This window comes from Gymnoscopelus microlampas (genome assembly GCF_963454915.1).
Source record: "Gymnoscopelus microlampas genome assembly, chromosome: 11".
NCBI lineage: Eukaryota > Metazoa > Chordata > Actinopteri > Myctophiformes > Myctophidae > Gymnoscopelus > Gymnoscopelus microlampas.
Genome location: NC_139948.1, coordinates 11086853 through 11108502, shown reverse-complemented (window position 1 = coordinate 11108502; position 21650 = coordinate 11086853). Strand labels below are relative to the sequence as shown.

The window sequence follows — 21650 nt, the reverse complement described above, 5'->3', positions numbered from 1 at the left end:
CTGATCACATGACCTCAATCAATTATCCAGTTCTAGGCAACATATTAGTATTCTTGATTGAGGTCATGTGATCAGTGACATACGCAAGGTGTACTTTTGGCTGAGGCCAAAAGTGGGAAACCGCACATCAGTAAATGTTGTTTACACACAAACATTGACTTTATTGACCTCAGAGATTACTTCTGTGTACTTATACTGCATATTATTCAACTCATCATGAGCAGAGCTTTCATTAGAGCCTAATAAGAAGGCTCTGTGACGATTTTGGAAAGAAAAAAAAACTTTTAGAGCTCATAATTGGCAGCCATCTTGCATTTGAAGGTCAACAATAGGTCAAATCATTATATAAACACCAAATATGTATTCCTTGACCAAAATAAGCTCTGAAACCATGTATTGTGCATCATTGTAGGTCAAACCATTAAAAAGTTCATTTTCACGGCAGCCATTTTGGATTTTGGTCTCTCACAAATTTTCCCCGCCCCTTTTAAAAATACACCCCGGCTAAATTTGTTTAATAATCCTCCTCGATGACAAATCCATTGAGAAACAGACCTTTGCTCTCCACGGTCACGGAAGTGCCACAGATGACCCTACTACTACGTGTGCCTTGGGATTTTGTGACATATTATCATTGCAAAATATACAACTATACAATTATGATTTTATTTACTATACTATGTGCACACTCATTTCACAATACAGAGGCAAATTCTATATCCTAAAGAAATATATAACTTATATTTAGCCACTTTGAACCTGGTGTCCTTGTTTTGGTTATGTCATTATGGACACAATGGTAAAATGAATGAATGAATTAATATGTTTTCACAAATAATACAAATGGCAAAAAATAGCACATCTGAAAGCCACTGTTGCAGTGACCTTTGGGCCCCTGGACTTGGGCCTGAGAAGCCAAATCAGGGATCAGGGATCTCTGGAGTTGTGAGCCCTCTACTACTACTACTAAGCCCAATTTTGATTGAGCAGCTCCAAGCAATTGCATACCCAAACTTCCCCTTTCTAAGCAAGATACTTGAAACGGGAGGTTTCAATCAAATAAACTACATTATTTTCAGAGACATTTCAGTGAGGTTTCAGAGCTAAGTAAGTAAGTAAGTAAGTACATTTTATTTATATAGCACATTTCACAGAGGAGTCTCACAAAGTGCTTTACATACATCAAATAAAAACAGTAACACAAAACAAAAAGGCTGTACAAATTTCCCTCAGATGGGATAATAACACAGGTACAGTAAGAAAAATAGAAAATAAAATCATGAAATGACAACAAACGCCTGTTCAAATAGAAGCGTTTTAAGTTTGTTTTTAAAAATGTCAACCGAGGCTGTATCTTTCAGGGCTTGGGGGAGAGCATTCCACAGTTTTGGGGCTACAGCTTGAAAAGCCTTGTCACCCTTGGTTCTGAGGTTGGTGGTTGGGGTCTTTAACAGACCCTGTTCCGCAGACCTTAGGGCCCTTTCTGGGACATGGCGTGGGACCAGATCGGTCAGGTAACTTGGAGCCTGCCCATGTAGGGACCTATAGGTGATCACCAGGACTTTGAACTGTACTCTGAATTTGATGGGGAGCCAATGTAAGGCGGCTAAGACTGGAGTGATGTGGGACCTTCTGTTAGTTTTGGTTAGAGGCGGTCCGTGGTGGTTTTGCTGAGGCAGGTGAAAAGTGAATTGCAGTAGTCCAAGCGTGATGAGATGAATGCATGAATGATAATTTCTAGTTCGGGGTGGGAAACTATGGATCTGAGTTTTGCAATGTTTCTGAGGTGAAAAAAGCATGTCCGGGTTATAGAGTTGATGTGAGTATCAAGGTGCATTGATTGGTCAAACTGTACGCCGAGGTTTCTAAGATTCTGCCGTATGTTTTGTCTCAGGGGCCCCATGCCTTCGATCACTTTGGGCACAATGCTATCAGGAGCAACAATAAGCACTTCCGTTTTGGCCTCATTTAATTGTAAGGAGTTGTCTGACATCCAGGCCTTAATGGCTGACAGACAATTGTGCAATACATTGAAATTAAAATCAGCAGGCCTCTTAGAGTTAAAAGAATAATACAGCTGGATATCGTCAGCATAAAAATGATAAGACATACCTTTAAAAGTGCTGATGAGGTGACCAAGTGGTAACATATAAAGTGCAAAGAGAGTTGGACCGAGGACCGAGCCCTGGGGAACTCCGTAGGAGAGGGGGGCAGGGCTTGACACATGAGTGCCCACAGAAACTGTAAAGTTTCTACCTGTGAGGTAGGACGAGAACCAATCGAGGGCTCTCCCTGTGATCCCCACCCGCTCCCTGAGCCTATTAATTAAAATAAGGTGGTCTAAAGTGTCGAATGCAGCACTCATATCTAGCAACACTAAAATTGAGGATTTACCTTTATCGGATGCCATTAAAAGATCATTGGATACTCTTAAAAGCGCTGTCTCAGTAGAATGCATCTGTCTAAAACCTGACTGGAACTTATCTAAAATGTTGTGGACATTTAAAACTGTTAAAAGTTGCCTAGCAACAATTTTTTCTAAAATTTTGGAAATAAAAGGGAGCTTAGAAATTGGCCGATAATTACAGGGTGAATCGGGATCCAGTCCTGGCTTTTTTAAAAGTGGGTGTACAGTGGCAGTTTTAAAATAGGAGGGGACAGTGCACGAGGTCAGAGAGAGATTGATTATGTTGAGTAGAGGTAGGCCTATGGAGCTAAGGACATCTTTTAAAATGGTGGTTGGGATAACATCTAGAGGACTGGAGGAGGATTTCATGCTGTTCACTAACTCAATTAACTGAGGTTGTGAAATAGGTGTAAAAGAGTCCAGGATCGACTGGTGGTTAAGGCCTAACTGGGGGGTGGAAGATGAAGGGGTGATGCCTGCTCTGATGCTGACAACCTTGTTAACAAAAAACGTGAGGAAGTTATTGCAGTCCATTACAGAAAATACAGGAGGGTCGTGTGATGGTGGACAGACAATGGAGTTAATTGTGTCAAAAAGTATTTTGGGGTTTCTTTTGCTGGAGGTACTTAATTTGGCAAAATAGGCAGCTCTTGCAGCCTTGACCAAAGAGTTAAAATCATTTAAAAGTGTTTTGAGATGTAACCGGTGGACTTCAAGGTTAGACGACTTCCACCGTCGCTCAACACTTCTGCACTCTCGCCGTAGACAGCGAATGTTTTCATTCAGCCATGGAGTTGTGTTTAAAGTGCGGACAGTGCATGATTTAAAAGGGGCAACTTCATCTAAAATATCTGAGCACAATGAATTAAAAGAGTGGACTAAAACATCAATGTCTGTGTTTTCATTAAAAGGAGGCGGTACTACTGATGACGTGTTGAAAGCGGGCATTTATTATGCGTGAGCGTTTGACTCGGGTTCCTACCACACAGTCAGGATTAAAAGATATATTAAAAACTAATGACTTGTGGTCTGTTGTGGCCATATCCTCAGTAACAATGTTGTCCACAGTTAAACCAAAGCTAAAAACAAGGTCTAGAGTGTTACCCTTGTTATGAGTGGGACCTGATACATGTTGTACAAGATTAAAAGATGCCGTGACATTGAGAAAATTGACTGCAGCGCTGTCCGTGCTCTTATTTATGTGGTAATTAAAATCCCCAAGCAAGATGAACCTTTCAAACTTAATTATGCAAGTTAAAAGGTCACTGAAATCAGATAAAAAAGAGCTGCTAAAACCAGGGGGGCGATAGATTAAAATACAATAAAATGGATTTGTGCGTCCTACTTTAGTGATTAAAAGTTCAAAAGAGCTATAGGAGCCAGCGCTCACCATCCTGGAATTAAAACAGTCTCTGTAAACGAGTGCCAGACCACCACCAATGTTTGACCCAGCTGGCCTGGAGACACAGGTGAATGAGCAGTGAGGTGGGCACAGTTCTATAAGTGAAGCGTACTCCTCTGACATTTGCCATGTTTCTGTTAAACAAAAAATGTCCAGGCTATTGGCTGTATAATAGTCATTTAGGATAAAAGACGACTGGGTGATGGAGCGGGCGTTTAGTAGGGCAATCTTAACGGTCCTAGGACCTAAGGGGTCCGAGGGTGAGGTTGGCTGGTCGGTTGGAATGAGTGTTGTGATGTTGCTGAGGTTTGCTCTTCTAGTGATTGGCTGTGGTGCATTTGTATCTGAGAGTCTAAGAGAAATTAAAACTGGAATCTGAGTTGTGTAAGCTGGGGGACTGATTATGGGGGAGGTAGGATTTGACTGGCGTCATTCAGTTGAGAGGTGGTGGGTGATGTTTCTGGCCAAGGTTCTTTTGCCATTAGTGTTGGGGTGCACCAAGTCACGATAGAGTGATGGGACTTTCCAGAAGAGGTCAAAATTATTAATGAAGCCATAGCCGCAGGCACTGCAAAAATTGCGCAGCCAGGAGTCTGCACAGTAAATGCGGCTGAACATTTCCGGGCCCCGGTGGAGGGAGGGAATTAGACCCATGAAAATACAGCTTTTGTTTAGGTTTTCTACTGTATTTGCCAGGACCTCGTAATCGGCCCACATTTTGAATGTTTGTTTGCACTTTATGTCATTAAAACCTATATTGAGAATTACAGTGTGGGCGGATGGGTGGCGTTGGAGGATGACTGGGATGTGAGGAAGCAGGTCGGTAATTTTAGCGCCAGAATATGAATATGTAAAAGAGTTGGGGATGGAAACTTCACGAATGATGGAGTCGCCTAAAATGATGTATTCTGGTGGGGGGGTGTGGAGGTGATCCATGTTGAGGGAGAACGATGCAGCTGATCTGGTGTGGAGTGAGATGGACACAGCTGGAGCTGATTGGGGAGAAGGAGGAGGGGCCCCCCGGGCAGCTGTGGTGGTCACTTCACCTCGCGTTGGTGGGAGGATGACTGAGAGGGCGACGTTTGGTCCGGGTGAAGATGGTGAGAGACGGGGTCGTTTTCCTTCACGACCATCGTGTCTGGGTTTAGGGGTCGATGTGACGGAGCAAGTCGAGGAGAGCTCGAGGAGCTAATCACAGAAACTAACTGCGCATCTGTGTAGCTCCGTAAAATGAACCATGAAATCCTCATAAATTGCCTTGAACATACATTACAGTCTTACAGGATGGAACAAGGAAGTACAACTTTCATTAGTCTTGGAGAAAATGTGTCACAACTTTTGGTGTTCTCACCATGCTTCCACTATGATTTCATTTAGAACACGTTATGCTTAACACCATTTGCTGATAATACACCATTGCATAATTATGCCCTGAGCTGTCATGAGGCAGCCCGTGCCCTATACACACATACTGATACATTGACTGCATCTTTAGGAATGTTTACTCGTATGCTATGGGGAATGTATGAAAGAGCTAATTGTTGCTAATTGGTTTCGTGTCCTGTGGTATAGGATCCACTCCCTATTTAAGGGAGGCTGCAGGGACTAGGCTGGAACACAGGTAACATCCCTGAGGGAGAGCTGCAGGGCCCCTTGTAAAAGGGTATAGCCTGCAAGAGTTCTTAACCGTTTGGATTGTTTTATTTCCTTATTGTTTGCTTTTATTTTATTCTCATTTTTCTCAAATCTTAATTGTTGTTAAGTCATTTTCGCATTGGCCAGCACTGTATATATGTGTGCACAGACTATTAGTGCTCTTTTTTGAGAGGAATAAATATAATTAAAATTGCATTCCTGGATTTTTGTCAGCTTGGAGCCTTGACCATCGGTCAACTGTTACATAAGCTCTCAAAACGCTATTGTTGTCTGCGATGTTCAAGTAGTTAAGTTCCATTATAAACAAAGTGACCTCACCTAAACAGGATTTGGTCAACACAGAAATATTGCCAAAGTATTACCATTCCTAAATCAAAAAGATGCTGAAAAATGTATTCATGCTTTTATCTCAATTAGTAATGCCATTTGTGCGGGTCTTGCTAAAAAAGTCATTTGAAAGGATATAGTGAGTCTAATCAGAGCTCAGCTGCTAGACTGCTAACATAAACAAAAGAGAGAGCACATCCTGCAGTCTTAACTAAACTCCCTGTGTCCTTCGACTTGTTTATAAAGCTCTCAACGGGTTAGGGCTCGGCTCAAGATCCTCTACTGTAGGCTTGGATACAGTATGCATATACATATAAAGGTGCTGTACAAATAAAGCTTATTATTCAATTAATACTACATAAAGCACACGTAACATGATTACTTTGCATAAATCTCATACATACGTACGTGCAAACATAAATTACATTTTATATCACAAATACTAACTTACACCTATTATCTAAATCTCTTGATGGCAGCAGTGTTTGTTTATGGCTGTTGGTCGTTGCAGGCTTGTTGACATATCTGTGAGAGGGGTGTGGGAGAGAGGTGGGACTATAATTTATTAAGTGTACAGTATGTGTGGGATTGGACATCACACACATTGACAATTGATAGCCTGTATCACAGCAATGGTCTGTTTGTCAATTCCTTAACAACAAGAACTCAACAACCCCTTTGTCTTATGCCTGCTTAAAAAAAGACGCACACACACACACACACACACACACACACACACACACACACACACACACACACACACACACACACACACACACACACACACACACACACGCACGCGTATGCAAGTGTAGCAGAGTAGTTCTGCCTGCCCATGAGATCAGAAGTCAACACTCTCTGCAAAGCCTATATAACAAACAACATGGTAATGTTCAAATAGCCACTAGACCAACCCCTCTAAAAAGCTAAATTTGAAATATCTATAAAAAACAAGCAAATTAGAACCCGGTAACTACTGTCCTGTCTCCATTCTTTGTTCAGTATCAAGGTAATAGAGAGGATCATATACGAACAATTAGAATATTTGTCATCTCACAATCTGCTGTTTGAATTTCAATCTGGTTTCAGAAATAATTTACAGATACCTGTCTGCTCTATCTATTAGATCACATTATAGGAAATAAGCAGATATGGGAAAGTATTGTGGCATTGGTTATGCTGGATCATCATTCTAAAGGCACTTTACACGTAAATGATATCCTTTCAAGCAAACTGAGGCCTTTTAGCAGTGCATTTTAGCAGTGCATCTTTACAATGGGTAATATCAATGGGTCTGGATGTGAATGGCACCATGTCCTCACTTCATCCAAATATGTGGGGTCCCTTAAGGTAGCATTTAAGTCCTCTTTTCCCCATATTGTGTTAATGTAATGAAGTCGACCTGTGATTGTAACCTCTTACTTTTGCTGATCACATCTATAGTCTCTCATCATGATGATTTAGAAGTAGAAAAAAATACTTGGTACAGAAACAAAATACACAAAATCAGCATCTAGTTATTGGACACTAAGTTGTCTCTACTTAGTCCATGAGCCAGACAAGATTTCATTATCGAAATATATTAAATTGTTCATAGGGTCAATACGAGTATTATTCATGTCTTTACTGTTTTGCTCACTGCCTCACTGCCTGTTATGTATTATTTTAGCCATTCATTTTATGCCAGTGTTTTTTGCCACTGTTTTATTGTGTATTTAATACATTTTTATTGTCTCCGCCAGGAGACATTGTTTTCACTTTCCACATGTCAAGCTAACATTGGTCAAGCCTCACGTGACACGTGACAATACGGTGAAATAGTGTGATCTGATTGGCTAGTGACGTATAGCGGCCTATAAATACATGTGTCACTTTGAAAGAGTCTTAGCCTCTTTCAAAGTGAGGTAAGACAGGAATAATCACGAAATGGCTGAGAAATGGCGGATACTGTAACAATTGGATAGGACACTTACACAGACAGGACAGATAGGACACTTACATAGGACACTTACATAGACAGGACGGATAGGACACTTATACAGACAGGACGGATAGGACACTTATACAGACAGGGCGGATAGGACACTTATACAGACAGGACGGATAGGACAGTTATACAGACGGATAGGACACTTGTGTCATGTTATTATGACACAGTAACATGTTCTATTTTTTGTAAGAATTAGAACATAAGAATTAGAACATTCCCAACATTCCCAACACAAGTCTGCTGCGAGGAGCACGTTTTCTAGTTTTTGTTTGTTTTTGTTTTGTTCTGTAAAGAACTTTGCGCTGCATTTATGTCATGAAAGGTGCTATATAAATAAAGTTTATTATTATTATTATTCTCTCCGCCAGGAGAGTTTGTTTTCACTTTCTGAAACTGGGACTAACATTGGTCAAGCCTCACGTGACACGTGACAATACGGTGAAATAGTGTGATCCGATTGGCTAGTGACGTATAGCGGCCTATAAAATACATGTGTCACTTTGAAAGTGTCTGTGCCACTTTCAAAGTGAGGTAAGACAGTTCCAACAATCCTGCATGCAAAGCAGATACTTTAATTAAGCTAAAGCCTCTCTAGATGGGAAGGTCTCGATCCTACAAATGCTTAGTTAACAGCTAAGCGCCCAAGCCAGCGAGCATGATTTTGAGTTGACATGGCTGAGAAATGGACAGATAGGACACTTACACAGACAGGAGGGATAGGACACTTACATAGACAGGACGGATAGGACAAGACGGATAGGACACTTATACAGACAGGACGGATAGGACACTTATACAGACAGGACAATCACGAAATGGTTGAGAAATGGCGGATACTGTAACAATTGGATAGGACACTTATACAGATAGAATATTCCCAACATTCCCAACACAAGTCTTCTGGCGGAGAGTTGTGCTCCGAGGAGCACTTTTTCTAGTTATTATTATTATTCCTCGTACCAGGTTGGCGGCCATAGTTGAATGGTTAGAGAGCCCGCCTGGGAAGCCTAAGGTTCGAAGTGTCCCTGAACAAGACACTTAAGCCCTAACTGCTTCCCCCTCCGCATTCCCCCACGAGATGAAGAAAGATAATAAAAAATAAAAGAAAATGTATGGAATGTCCTTCCACAGGTCTTGAGAGCTGGAACGAAAAAAGGTCAGCCTCTGTGGAATTTTTTAGAGCCACTTACAAACATTACTGTTTAAACAAGCATTTGTGGAATGTCTTAGATTTTTTCGTTTTTAAGCTGGAGGGGGCGAAGGAGGCGGAGGAGGAGTTCCCCCGCGGGACGAAAAAAGGTCAAAACTAAAATGTATGGAATGCCCTTCTACAGGTCTTGAGAGCTGCAGCCTCTGGACATTTTTTAAGAACCACTTGTGGAATGTCTTAGATTTGTTTGTGTTTGTTTTTGTTGTTTTGAATGTTTCATGCTGTGTTTTTATTTCTGTTGTATTTCAAGCACTTTGTGAGTTCTCTCTGTGAGAAGTGTTATATACTGTACAAATATAATGTACATAGCCTACTTACTTACTTCACCTCACCACACGTTCGGAAGAGTTGTTGGACATGTTTCACCAGGCAGGTCATGTAATGAAGGGCATGCCATGCCGTGTCACAACAGTTTGATAGTTTGAAAAATGTGCCACGGACATAGACATGTCCTGCCACGGACATGTTGATGACCCCTGGTCACAGTGTGTGTGAGAGAGAGACTAGAGTCTCTCACCCTCGCAAAAGTAGCCGTTTTCAAGATGTTTTGGTCATTATCTCTGGAACGGAAGGTCCAATCTGCTCAGTTCAAAGCTTGTTAGAGGTGTGACTTTCAGGACATTAATCACATAACAACACCTTTTATGGGGTTTTTGGGCCTAAATATATGGTAATTGTTCGGGCCGGCCCAGTAGGGCCCAGTTATGGCCGGGCCTTAATTTTCAGGGTCGTTGAGAACTTTTAGACCTGACTCTGTGTGTGTGTGTGTGTGTGTGTGTGTGTGTGTGTGTGTGTGTGTGTGTGTGTGTGTGTGTGTGTGTGTGTGTGTGTGTGTGCGTGTGCGCAAGTGTTTTCTTGTATTACCATTCTTCCCAAATGTCAGGGAGGGAGGGAGAGGCTGTGTGTGTGTGTGTAACTTTAAAAGCAGTGATATGGAACATGGGAAGAGGTCTACTGTAGGAGGAGATGAGTTTCAGTTTATACATACCACTTGCTGCTATGTTTTAAGCAGACTTAACAGATGAGACAAAATAGCAAAATCAATAGCAAAAGTGTATCAACTAAACAAGATCCAATAAAACAGTACCACAATAAAACAAGAGTTCGTACAGCTAGTTAACAACAAGTAAGCCAGGCACAGAGGAAGGGTAGTGTTTCCTGAAGAGGTGTAGTGCAGCCATGCATGAAAACAGGTGTTGCATGTGTATATGCGTGTGGGCGTGCAGAAGAAGTGTCAGTCTGTCAGTCAAATGATTGTGTTGACAGGCAGACATGCAATGCAAGCACCCAGATAGGATAGATGGCGCAACTATTCATTTAACCCAGGGGTATTCAACGTTTTCAGCCCAAGGACCCCCTAGCTGAGAGAGAGATGAAGCAGGGAGGGACCCTCTCTATTATATTGTATACAATTGTGTTTTAGATTCAACTTTTTTTGTTTACGTTTACTGTTCTTTTTTCCCCCTCTATACCTATACCTCTTTGCCAAAAATAGCTGATCTACAAGCTCACAACGCCTTGCAGCGCGAGGCGTTGTGAGCTTGTAGATCGGCTATTTTTGGCTAAAGTTCTCCTCAGAAAAGGGATGCTAGGGTTCAAGTGGTTAAGTAAAAAATAATAATAATCATATCACACAAAGATTTGGCGGACCCCCTGTAGTAACTCTGAGGACCCCCTAGGGGTCCTGGACCCCCTGTTGAAGACCCCTGCTCTGTACTATGTCTGTACACCTGTACATGCCAATACTTTTGTACCTTTACTCAAGTAGATTTTAAATTCTGGACTTTTACTTGTAACAGAGTATTTCTACATTGCAGTATTGGCACTTTTACTTAAGTAAAGAATTTGAGTACTTGTTCCACCACTGCATACACGTAAGCTGTGACACAGCATAGAAACATGCATTCACATTCGCCTACTTTGCGACTGTCTGCTAGTTGGGGGCGGCAGTGGCTCGGGGGTAGAGTGGCCGGGTAGAGTGAACTGGAAACCGCAAGGGGTGGGGGGCGAGTTTGTGTCGAAGTGTCCTTGAGCAAGACGCTGAACCCCTCTAATTGCTCCCGATGGTTGGTGGTTGGTGCCTTGCATGGTTTCCTCCGCCATCGGTGTGTGAATGTGTGTGTGAATGGGTGAATGTAATATGTGTGTGTGAATGTGTGTGTGAATGGGTGAATGTAATGCACACTCTATGTAAAGCGCTTTGGATAAAAGCGCTACATAAATGCACCATTTACCATTTATTTTACAGTTTAGTTCAGGGGTCTTCAACAGGGGGTCCGGCACCCCACGGGGTCCTCAGAGTTACTACAGGGGGTGCGCCAAATCTTTGTGTGATATGATTTTCTTTTTTACCTTAACCACTTGAACCCTAGCATCCCTTTACTGAGAACTTTAGCCAAAAATAGCATATCTACAAGCTTTTTTTTTTGGCAAAAAGGCATAGGTGTAGAGGGAAAAAAAGAGCAGACCACGTAAACAAAAAAAGTTGAATCTGAAACACAATTTTACACGATATAGAGGGGACCCTGCTTCGTTTCTCTCAGCTAGGGGGTTCTGGCCTGAAAACGTTGAAGACCCCTGCTTTAGTTAATTGTTTTATTGGCTTGGATATTTCACTTAAAAAAAAAATGGGTCATTACATCGTCTACTCAGGCTTTTGTGAGCCTCACAGACACTTTTTAAGTTGCTTGATACAGTATTTAGATATTTGATATTCATTTTATCAGACACGCGCCCTTCCTATACAAACCCATTGTAACTTCAAACTCCCTTTTAACTGCAAGCAGATTTTTTTTGTCTGGGATTACATACTTATATGTTAGTAAATGAACATATTTCACTACATTTCACTACATTTCAAAGTTAAAACATAGATGTACATTTGAAAAAACAAAATTGAAAAATAAAATAATTGGCCCGTCACGGGGGCAATTGTAACACTCTGACTTATTGCATTAAAAGTAATATTTTAGTCTTGTCCTTACTAGTGAAAGCTTATACATGGTATCAGTAATTAGAGCCCATATGTATGTTTCTTAAAACAAAAGATGACTAGTATATTTCAAGTATACTGTCAATTATGAAGGAAAATGTAAAAAGTGTTACTTTTGACCCCAGTCGTCCCTACCTGTGGGTTGTATTTAGCAATTTTATGAAGAAAAAAGAGAAAGAGGGGTTTAATTGCTTTTCCATTCCATATCGCTACACTTGGTTTATCGATAAATCTCTCCCCCCCCCCCCCCCGACACGGTCGAGGCATATGGCCTCCCTCCCATAGAGCCTGGCGTCTGCTTGACGTTCCTTCTTCAACAAATATCTGGTAGAACTTGATCTCGAGTTTCATAGGAGATAGGAGATCAAGTTCCAGCAATGCCTATAGCCATAATTATGACGCAGTATACGGTACAGTACAGTACTGTACATGCACCCAGTCCCCTTTGCAGCTAAGTGGCCCCTTTGCTTATGTAATGTGTTGTGGAAGCACTGTCTGCACTGATGACACAATCCCAAACATGGATTAGACTTGGACCATCATGCCACATTTAATGCCCGTCTCAGGACTGCCACCTACCAATATACAGTAGATCAGGGGTCTTCAACCTTTTCAGGCCAGGGACCCCCTAGCTGAGCGAGAGAGAGAGATGAAGCAGGGACCCCCTCTACATATTATTGTATAAAATTGTGTTGCCGATTAAACCTTTTCATAGATTTCATCAGTGTTGTGTGAACTAATGTTTTTTGATTATTTCACTTAAACCCTCAATACTTAGTCATCTCGGTCTAGTAATCTAGGTAAAAGTGCAATATATCAGCTACCTACTGTCTTAAACAGATGAGACAAATAGGAAAATCAAATGAGCAAGAGCTAAAACAAATAAGAGAGGAGGCCACTCTAAGAGAATTCAACCGAATGCTGACTGAAGGGACCAGTCCAATGATTCAGAGGCTGTCTGCAAATACAAGTCGCTACTCGCTACAACCTAAGGAATGGCAGGACACTCACACAACCTGTGAGTAACACGCAAAGGCACTTTCAATGTGGCGTCCCTATTTTGGTCATGTCATTGCAGGCGAACATTTTCAAAAATACAATTTAGTTCTAATAAAGCAGTGCTTAATTGAGCCTGTAGCTACAATCTTGCAATTATTTGGCAACATAATAGTAGGCTACATGGTCATGCAAACATACAGTACAGTTGGATTTAAAAACTATTTTGTTACATAATAAGCATCTACATGTAGCTATTATACTTGTATGTCAAATATGGTCTGAAGAATCAATAGAGAATTCTGGAAATTTGAATCTGGAAAGTATGGAATTTTGAAATGGAAAATGTGTAGAAACCCCGATTATAAGTGTCACTGACGGCCGGGATTGCTGACTAATAACATTAATAGTTGATGGGAGTGGGACACTTTTTAAACATTTACATATTTGGGCTTGCTGTTAGGTATTAAGACAATTGTAGCAGCATAGGCAACTGTATAGCATGCAGTCGTCTATGACGTAAGCTATGATATATGACTCCATATCATCTTGGGCAAGGTCAGCCTGATTTGATAAATGGCTTGGCATAACTGAATCTAGCCGATGACATCACCTGTGCTCAAATTTGGACAATGTGAGCCCATTTTACTTCCATGGTAAGTGATTAAAAAACATCAAAAGTAAAAAGTAAAAAAAATAATTAATAATTACAAAGATTTGTGGAATTCTACGCAAGACATTTGGCACTGATTGGTCCAGATGTCTGCAAGATTAGCTCCGGACAGTGTGTTCTACTTAACTCAGGTAAAACACCTTGACTGAGCAACGTTCTCTCTCTTGTCTTGTAGGCCTATAGAGTACTAATATGAGTATTTATTTGGGGTTGTGTAGCCTGCTTTGTCCACCACTACATTGTTATAGTGTTTCACAATTTATAAGAGGAACATGTGACATGTCAACTGATTTTCCATTCCAATGAGAAATGTATAAATAATTTCTCACATCTGTCAAAAACCTTTCTTTTCAATACTGGCAATTATCTTTTCCACCACTAGATGGTGGTGTAGAGTGCAGTATTACCAATGAAATAATTTCTCTCAAAGTTAAATCGCCGGGTCCAGTGGCGTGTGCCTGTAATCCAAGCTACTGGGAGGCTGAGGCTGGCGGATCGTTTGAGCTCAGGAGTTCTGAGCTGCAGTGGACTATGTCGATCGAGTGTCCGCACTAAGTTCGGTATCGAGTTGATTGCTAATTAGTAATTCTTCTGCTTGAAAACATTGGCCTCAGAACGAGGCGTCTCTTTACAATATCAATACTGAAAACATTTGCGGTTGTGTAGCCTGCTTTGTCCACCACTATAGTGTTTCACCATTAAGCCTATAGACTGCACTTTAAACTGGGATGTAAGAGGCACTTTAAACTGGAATTTATAATAGGAATGTGTTGACTGATTTACCATTCCAATGAGAAATGTATTTTCTCACATCTATCAAAAACCTTTCCTTTCAATACTGGCAATTCTGTCTTCCGCCGCTAGATGGTGGTGTAGACTGCAATATTACCAATGACATAATTTCTCTCAAAGTTAAAAGCCCTAGAAGTGCCTGTGTTTCTCGCCGGGTGCAGTGGCGTGTACCTGTAATCCAAGCTACTGGGAGGTGAGGCTGGAGGATAGATTGAGCTCAGGAGTTCTGAGCTGTAGAATTATGCTTTTTTTTCCATCTTAAAATATCACTGAAAACAAGCGTGTCAAGACAAGAGGAGGCTGAACTTACAGTCCACGGTGCGTGACTGACAACAACAACAACAACAACACAGAAATGCGCCAATATCATTTTGAGTTGTGTATAGAATATCTCAAAATTGTTCTTTACTTTACACCACTGTTTTCAGTGATATTTTAAGAAGAAAAACAAGGGCAATTCTACTTAATTTTGCCAATCAGGTCTGAGTGAAAACAGCTTTGGGGCCATGAAAGACAGGGCCTCATAGGTGATTTTGCGGAATTCCGAGCCCAGGACGGAGTCGGCCCTCCTATTCATGAGGGAGAATTCCCTGTCGTGCTTCGCCGTGAATCCCGGCCCACGCATCAGGCCCACTGTCCCTGAAGATAGGAGGTGTGCTGCAAGACCCCTCTCCAGCTGGGGAAGGGCTTCTAGCCCCTTGTCCTTCATCTCCGCACAATCCAGGTGCTTGAGGGATGGGACGGGAGTAGCTGTAGTTTACAACCCTCGTAGACGTATTTACGATTCTGACGTCTTCAATCTACGAGAGTTGTAGGGTGCACCCCCCCATGGATTCGAGCACTTTCGGCACTTTACCCCGCGACACTCCAAACATGTTCAAATTGAAAATAAAAGGTGCTTACCGCAAAGCCCCAAATGTTAACTACCTTCGCGGGGTAGAAGTGATCCCCGTCGAGGTATATCTTTCAATAAAGAAGTCTTTTAATCCAGTTTGTGTCGGAATCTTCACTGTTCTTCTTTTGTTTTAAATGAGTTTGAACTGCGCATTAGCGATTTGGCGGTCGGGAGGTGTATTGCGAACTGCTTCTTCTTTTGTTTAAAATGAGTTTGAACTGCGCATTAGCGATTTGGCGGTCGGGAGGTGTATTGATACATTGTGTTTTCAATGCGCAATACACCTCCCGACCGCCAAATCGCTAATGCGCAGTTCAAACTCATTTAAAACAAAAGAAGAACAGTGAAGATTCCGACACAAGCTGGATTAAAAGACTTCTTTATTGAAAGATATACCTCGACGGGGATCACTTCTACCCCGCGAAGGTAGTTAACATTTGGGGCTTTGCGGTAAGCACCTTTTATTTTCAATTTGAACATGTTTGGAGTGTCGCGGGGTAAAGTGCCGAAAGTGCTCGAATCCATGGGGGGGGTGCACCCTACAACTCTCGTAGATTGAAGACGTCAGAATCGTAAATACGTCTACGAGGGTTGTAAACTACAGCTAGGACGGGAGCAGAGTAGGGTTTGTCTTCTGTGTGAAGGTCAGAGTGCTGGGGTTGAGCGGGCCGTCCGTTTGGACCTGGCTCCGCCAAGGCCATCAAACAGGCAGGCCTGTGGTGCGGCTGGTTCCTCCATCTCTCCTACACTGTCTCCCTCGCATACTTCCTATACTTTTTCTCTCCTACACTGTCTCCCTCTCAGCCTTCCTACTGTCTGTGTCTCCTACACTGTCTCCCTCTCAGGGTCCGTCTGTCTGTCTCTCTAAACAGTCTCCTCTCTTGGCTTCCCCTCTGTCTGACTAAATGTTTAAAGGAAAAACTTTTATACTGAGTATCGCGCCAGTGTTGTGCACCAAATATAGCAGATTTGTGTGTAAACTGAGGAGTGTGTTCAAGAAGCAGTAGTGCAGGATATTATTCAATGATACATTCATTTAACAGTTACTGCGGGTGCTCTAATGCAGTGGTTCCCAAACTTTTTAGCTTTGATGTCTCCCTTGGACCCAGACTAGTGAAAATAGCAGATCTACAAGCTGCAACACGTTGTGGGCTTGTAGATCTGCTATTTTCAGCTATCTTCTTAAAAGTTTATTTACTTATGGAATTTCTTTGATTTTGTTTTGTATGTATGCATTTCTTTCTTTCTTTTTATTTCTGAACATTTTAGTTTTAGATTTTTTTTTTAACCTTTTGAAATGATTGAAAACATTGTAGGAAGTGAAAAAAAAAAAATATTTACTTGCGACCAATCAATCAAAAGTTGAAGTCCAGGTTGAAGTCCAGTTTACCGGATCACTCACCTTCTAGCACTGCCTGACTAGGACACCACCACCCTTTTCCATTTCAAGGATCCCCCGTTTGATTGATAATATGCATTATTCCACATTCCTTCATTTGATGTCATTTTCATCTCTGTGCCCCTGATCTACACTGTAAAATTGTCAGTGTTCATTTAATTTAGCCTGCACAAAAACACATTTCATAAAGTTGATTCTGATTCTGAACTGTGAGTGGTTCCATTTGCACACCCAGAGTTACAGTTGTCATTTGGTTCGCAACTTTTTAGCTGGAGACCTTCTGGGATCCTTTCAAGTACCCCTGGGGGTCCCCGGACCCCACATTGAAAACCACTGATCTAGGGCCTTTGGAACACCTTACAGATTTCCATAAGAAATCTGGGGGCGGTTACCTGGGTTACCCAATATTTCTGATCAGAGCACGTTAGGCCATTCTGGAGCTGTGTGAAACTCCATATTTGGGCATGATTTACTTCTTATTTGTGACGAGAGATTCTAGGCAGCTCGGCTTAAAAGCTGCTACACAGCGTGAGGGCCAATAAAGAGAAAGACCTTCACGACGTGAAGCAGGACGAGAGAGTTGATAATATTCCGCTTGTAGTCACATAATAACTATTCCCGGATTGTATACAATCAGACATCTTTGTTTCCGTTCTTAGCAGACGCATTTCCAGTGTTTCCGCAGCTTGTAGAAATGGCGTGTATCAGCAGTCTCCTGTCTGAAGAGCAGTTCCTGTGTTCTATCTGTCTGGATGTGTTCACTGATCCAGTCGCCATTCCATGTGGACACAACTACTGCAAAACATGTATCACGCATAACTGGGATCGTGGTAACGAACGGTGTGAGTGCCCCATTTGTAAGGAGGTTTTTGACCGACGCCCCGAGCTGAGGGTCAACACTTTCATATCTGAGATAGTTGCTCAGTTTCGAGAGTCAGTTCAAGTTAAAACCGACACAGACCAAGAACCTGCTGAACCAGATGAAGTGTCCTGTGACGTCTGTACTGAAACCAAGCTGAAGGCCCTGAAGTCCTGCCTGGTTTGTCAGATCTCCTACTGCGAGACTCACCTGGAGCCTCACCGGAGAGTCACAGTGTTACAACGACACAAACTAATTGACCCTGTAAAGAACCTGGAAGACATGATGTGCAAGAAACATGACAGGCCTCTGGAGCTGTTCTGTAAGACTGACCACATGTGCGTTTGTCAGTTCTGCACCGAATCAGACCACAAGCAACATCAAATTGTATCTCTGGAAGATGAATGTGAAGGAAAGAAGGCTGAGCTGAGAAAGACGGAGGCTGAAGTCCAGCAGATGATCCAGGAGAGACAACTGAAGATTCAGGAGGTCAAACACTCTGTAGAGCTCAGCAGGAAAGAGACGGGCAAAGAGATTGAAGACACATGTGTGCAGGTCTTCACTGCTCTGATGAACTGTATTGAAAAGCATAAAACAACAGAGAAACAGGCTGAAGGCTTCGTTAAAGAGCTGGAAAAGGACATATCTGAGTTAAAGAAGAGAAGCGCTGAGCTGGAGAAGCTCTCACACACTGAAGACCACCTCCATCTCCTCCAGCACTACATGTCCATCAACACCCCTCCACCCACCAAGGACTGGACAAAGGTCAATGTCCACCAGTTTATATATGAGGGGACTGTGAGGACAACTGTGGCTCAGCTGGAGAAGACACTCGGTAAAGAGATGGAGAAGCTGTATGATGCTGAGCTACGGAGGATCCAACAATATGCAGTGGATGTAACTCTGGACCCCGATACAGCACAGCGCTATCTCCTACTGTCTGAAGATGGAAAGCAAGTACATTTTGGAGACGTAAAGAAGAATCTTCCAAACAACAAGCAGAGATTCTCTTCCTGTCCCAATGTCTTAGGACAAAGCTTCTCGGGCAAATTTTACTATGAGGTTCAGGTTAAAGAGAAGACATGCTGGACTATAGGAGTGGCCAGAGAGTCCATCAAGAGGAAGGGACCCATTACACTGAGCCCCAACAATGGTTACTGGACTATGTCGTTTAGAAATGGAAATGCATTCTGGGCTGCTGCTGGCCCTCCTGTCCTCCTCCCTGTAAGAGAGAAGCTCCAGAAAGTCGGGGTGTTTGTGGATTATGAGGAGGGTCTGGTCTCCTTTTATGATGTGGAGGCCAGAGTTCATGTCTACTCTTTCACTGGCTGCACCTTCACTGAGAAACTATATCCTTACTTCAGTCCATGTTTCAACAAAAGTGGTAAAAACTCTGCTCCTCTGATCATCTCTCCACTCAATCACACAGATTAGACGTATCCTCTGCTTTATATGAACTGGTTCATTTTAATTTAAGACAGCAAATGTGTATATTTAATCGTTAATTTAAGGGGTTTCCAATCAACTGTGTTAAATGGTCCTTACAAATGTAATACATTTGTTCCAGTACAGCTGCAAACAGAGCTCTCCATTGAACCCTTTAGTTGAATGTGTTGCATGTGTATAAAACTAGCGCTGAAATATCTTTTTTTTCTCTTGCTAAAAAGACGTTAACCCTAGCAGTCCTATTTTGGGCATGTTGCCATCGTTGACAAAAAAAAAAAAACATCAACACAATCTAAATAATCAATCAATCAATCAATCAATTAATCAATCAATCTCTCTCTAGGTCGTCCTCAGACGAGCCCTCCATCGTTGCTTCCAGTCATCCCGGTTCTCCATACATCTGGTCAGTTTGTTGGTACTTTGCGCTCCTGCATCATTCTTGAGTACATCCACGTATGCACACAAACAATCAATATTATTGATTTCAGCTGTTACATTTCCAAACATGCAAACATGACCCGCTTTAATTACTTCAGTCTATATGAGTAGCTTAATGACTAGTATTAACATTCTATTGTCTTTTTTATGTCCAATGTATTTAAGTTCATAAAGTTAAAGGAGAATTCCAGTCATTTTTGATGTTTGCTTTGATGTGTCGCTAATCACTCACCAACATACAAAGGGCCGTTGAATTTTTCCAGAGAAGCCCCTGTTGTCCATTGTGGAGACCCCTTCCACTGGCATAATGGAGTAATGCGGATAAACACAAATCTGCTATTTTAGCAGCTCCAAAGTTCGTTTTTTTCCACTAATCCTCATTATGACACTCAAACATGCACTGAATGTCCCTTATGAGCTGCCGTTCATGCAGAACGACGTGAAGCTAGTCCTCGGTGTTGCCAGATTCTGTGAGAGAAACAAGCAACCAGCTAAAAAATCAGGATTCCAATTCAAAAATAGCAAAAATAACAGATCCACAAGCTCAAAACGCGTCGCAGCGTGACACGTTTTGAGCTTGTAGATCTGCTACTTTTGCTACTTTTATGTGACAAAGCATAATATGCAATGTGTCCCTCTGGAGTGAGTGTGGAAATATAGTGGCCCTCTCCATCATCAAAGTTGCCCACCACTGATCTGGACCCTAGTGGTCCCCAGACCCAGTTTTGAGAAACACTGCACCAACTGTTTGTTTCCTTGCTCCCCACACCAGTGATGAAGTAGGTGACCTTGCATGCCCCAAGAAGGGACACCAGCCAGAGTTAAACTGGTTAAAGAAAAGGACCGGTCGGTGTCAGTGTGGCCTCATCCGGCGTAGAATCTGTGCTCTCTTTACAAGAGAGGCCGTATTTGAGGACCATGACAGACTGTCTGTGATCTGGTACAGTGGTGGAAAAAGTACCCAAATGTTTTACTTAAGTAAAAGTATCAATACTGCAAGGTAGAAATACTCTGTTACAAGCAAAAGTCCGGAATTCAAAATGTACTTGAGTAAAAGTGCAAAAGTATTGGTATCAAAAAATACATGAAGTACAAAAGTAAAAGTACTCATTGTGCATAAGGACCCATTTCACAAGTTCAAAATGTATAAATAATGTTTTGAAAACAGCCGATCTTCAAGCTCACAATGCGTCGCGATATATAATATTTGCCTCTGAGATGAGTAGTGGAGTAGAGGTAAAAGTAAAGTACTGAAATTGGAAATACTCCAGTAAAGTGAAAATACCTCAAAATTGTACTTAAGTACAGTACTTAAGTAAATGTACTGAGTTACTTTACACCTCTGGATCTGTACCCCCAGGAAAGTGGTACTACCTCCACTGCAGTGTCATTTATGAGAAGTGGTGTGTGACTGTGCTGGTTCCGTCTGAAGTCGACCATGATCTCCTTTGTCTTGTTGACATTCAGGACCAGGTTGTGTGTGTCGCACCGGTCCACCAACCGCCTCACTTCCTCCCTGTAGGCGCTCTCGTTCTCTTATTATTATCTGTTTACTGAGTCTTTTCATCTGATGAACTGGATAATATATTGTATTGTATTACTGTCCAGGCCAGCTGTGTCAACATCATGTTATACCCAGGGTGTTCTTGGGGCATGTAAGGTCAAACATATCCTTTGCATGCTACAGGTGCCAGTTTCCCACATTGCCCAGTAGGTCACATGATCACGTACACAAGCTGTTGCATAACCGACCAGACGCTTTCTGTGTGTTTAACCTACAGTACTCTAAATTAAAGAACATTCAGCTGGATCTCAAGGTGTTGATGGATGGATAGGATACATTACAACATGGAGAGATACATCATATGGTCTGTCACCGTTCTTGTGGTCTTGTCCAGTATTTCCACAGATGGTAAATACAGTTGTTTAGTTTTTTGTCACTTGTGTCATTCAGTAATCAGTTGCGTTTTGTCTGATATTTTAGATATCTGCGTTTGCCTTAGTGGAGTGGTTCTCGACCTTTTCTGGATATTTTAATGATCAATCAATCGATTGTGTTCTGGCTTGGATCAGGAAGAACTAACATAGTATAATTTAAGTTCCTATTTATCTATTTCATCACAATGAAAATAAAAATGTCAAGCTTTTAAGGAAAAAAAAATATTTAT

General features: G+C 41.8%; 2 protein-coding genes across 2 annotated transcripts in view; one reads left to right on the top strand and one right to left on the bottom strand.

Annotated features, from left to right (window-relative positions):
- Positions 1–21650, bottom strand: part of LOC311054947 (uncharacterized protein) — a 431139-nt gene that overhangs the window by 128162 nt on the left and 281327 nt on the right. The window lies entirely within an intron of this gene.
- LOC311054944 (zinc finger protein RFP-like) lies at positions 17434–19032 on the top strand (the record flags this gene model as incomplete). The annotated part of the gene is made up of 1 exon (XM_084070978.1): positions 17434–19032. One exon carries the CDS (start codon positions 17434–17436, stop codon positions 19030–19032), a length of 1599 nt encoding a protein of 532 aa, XP_083927104.1.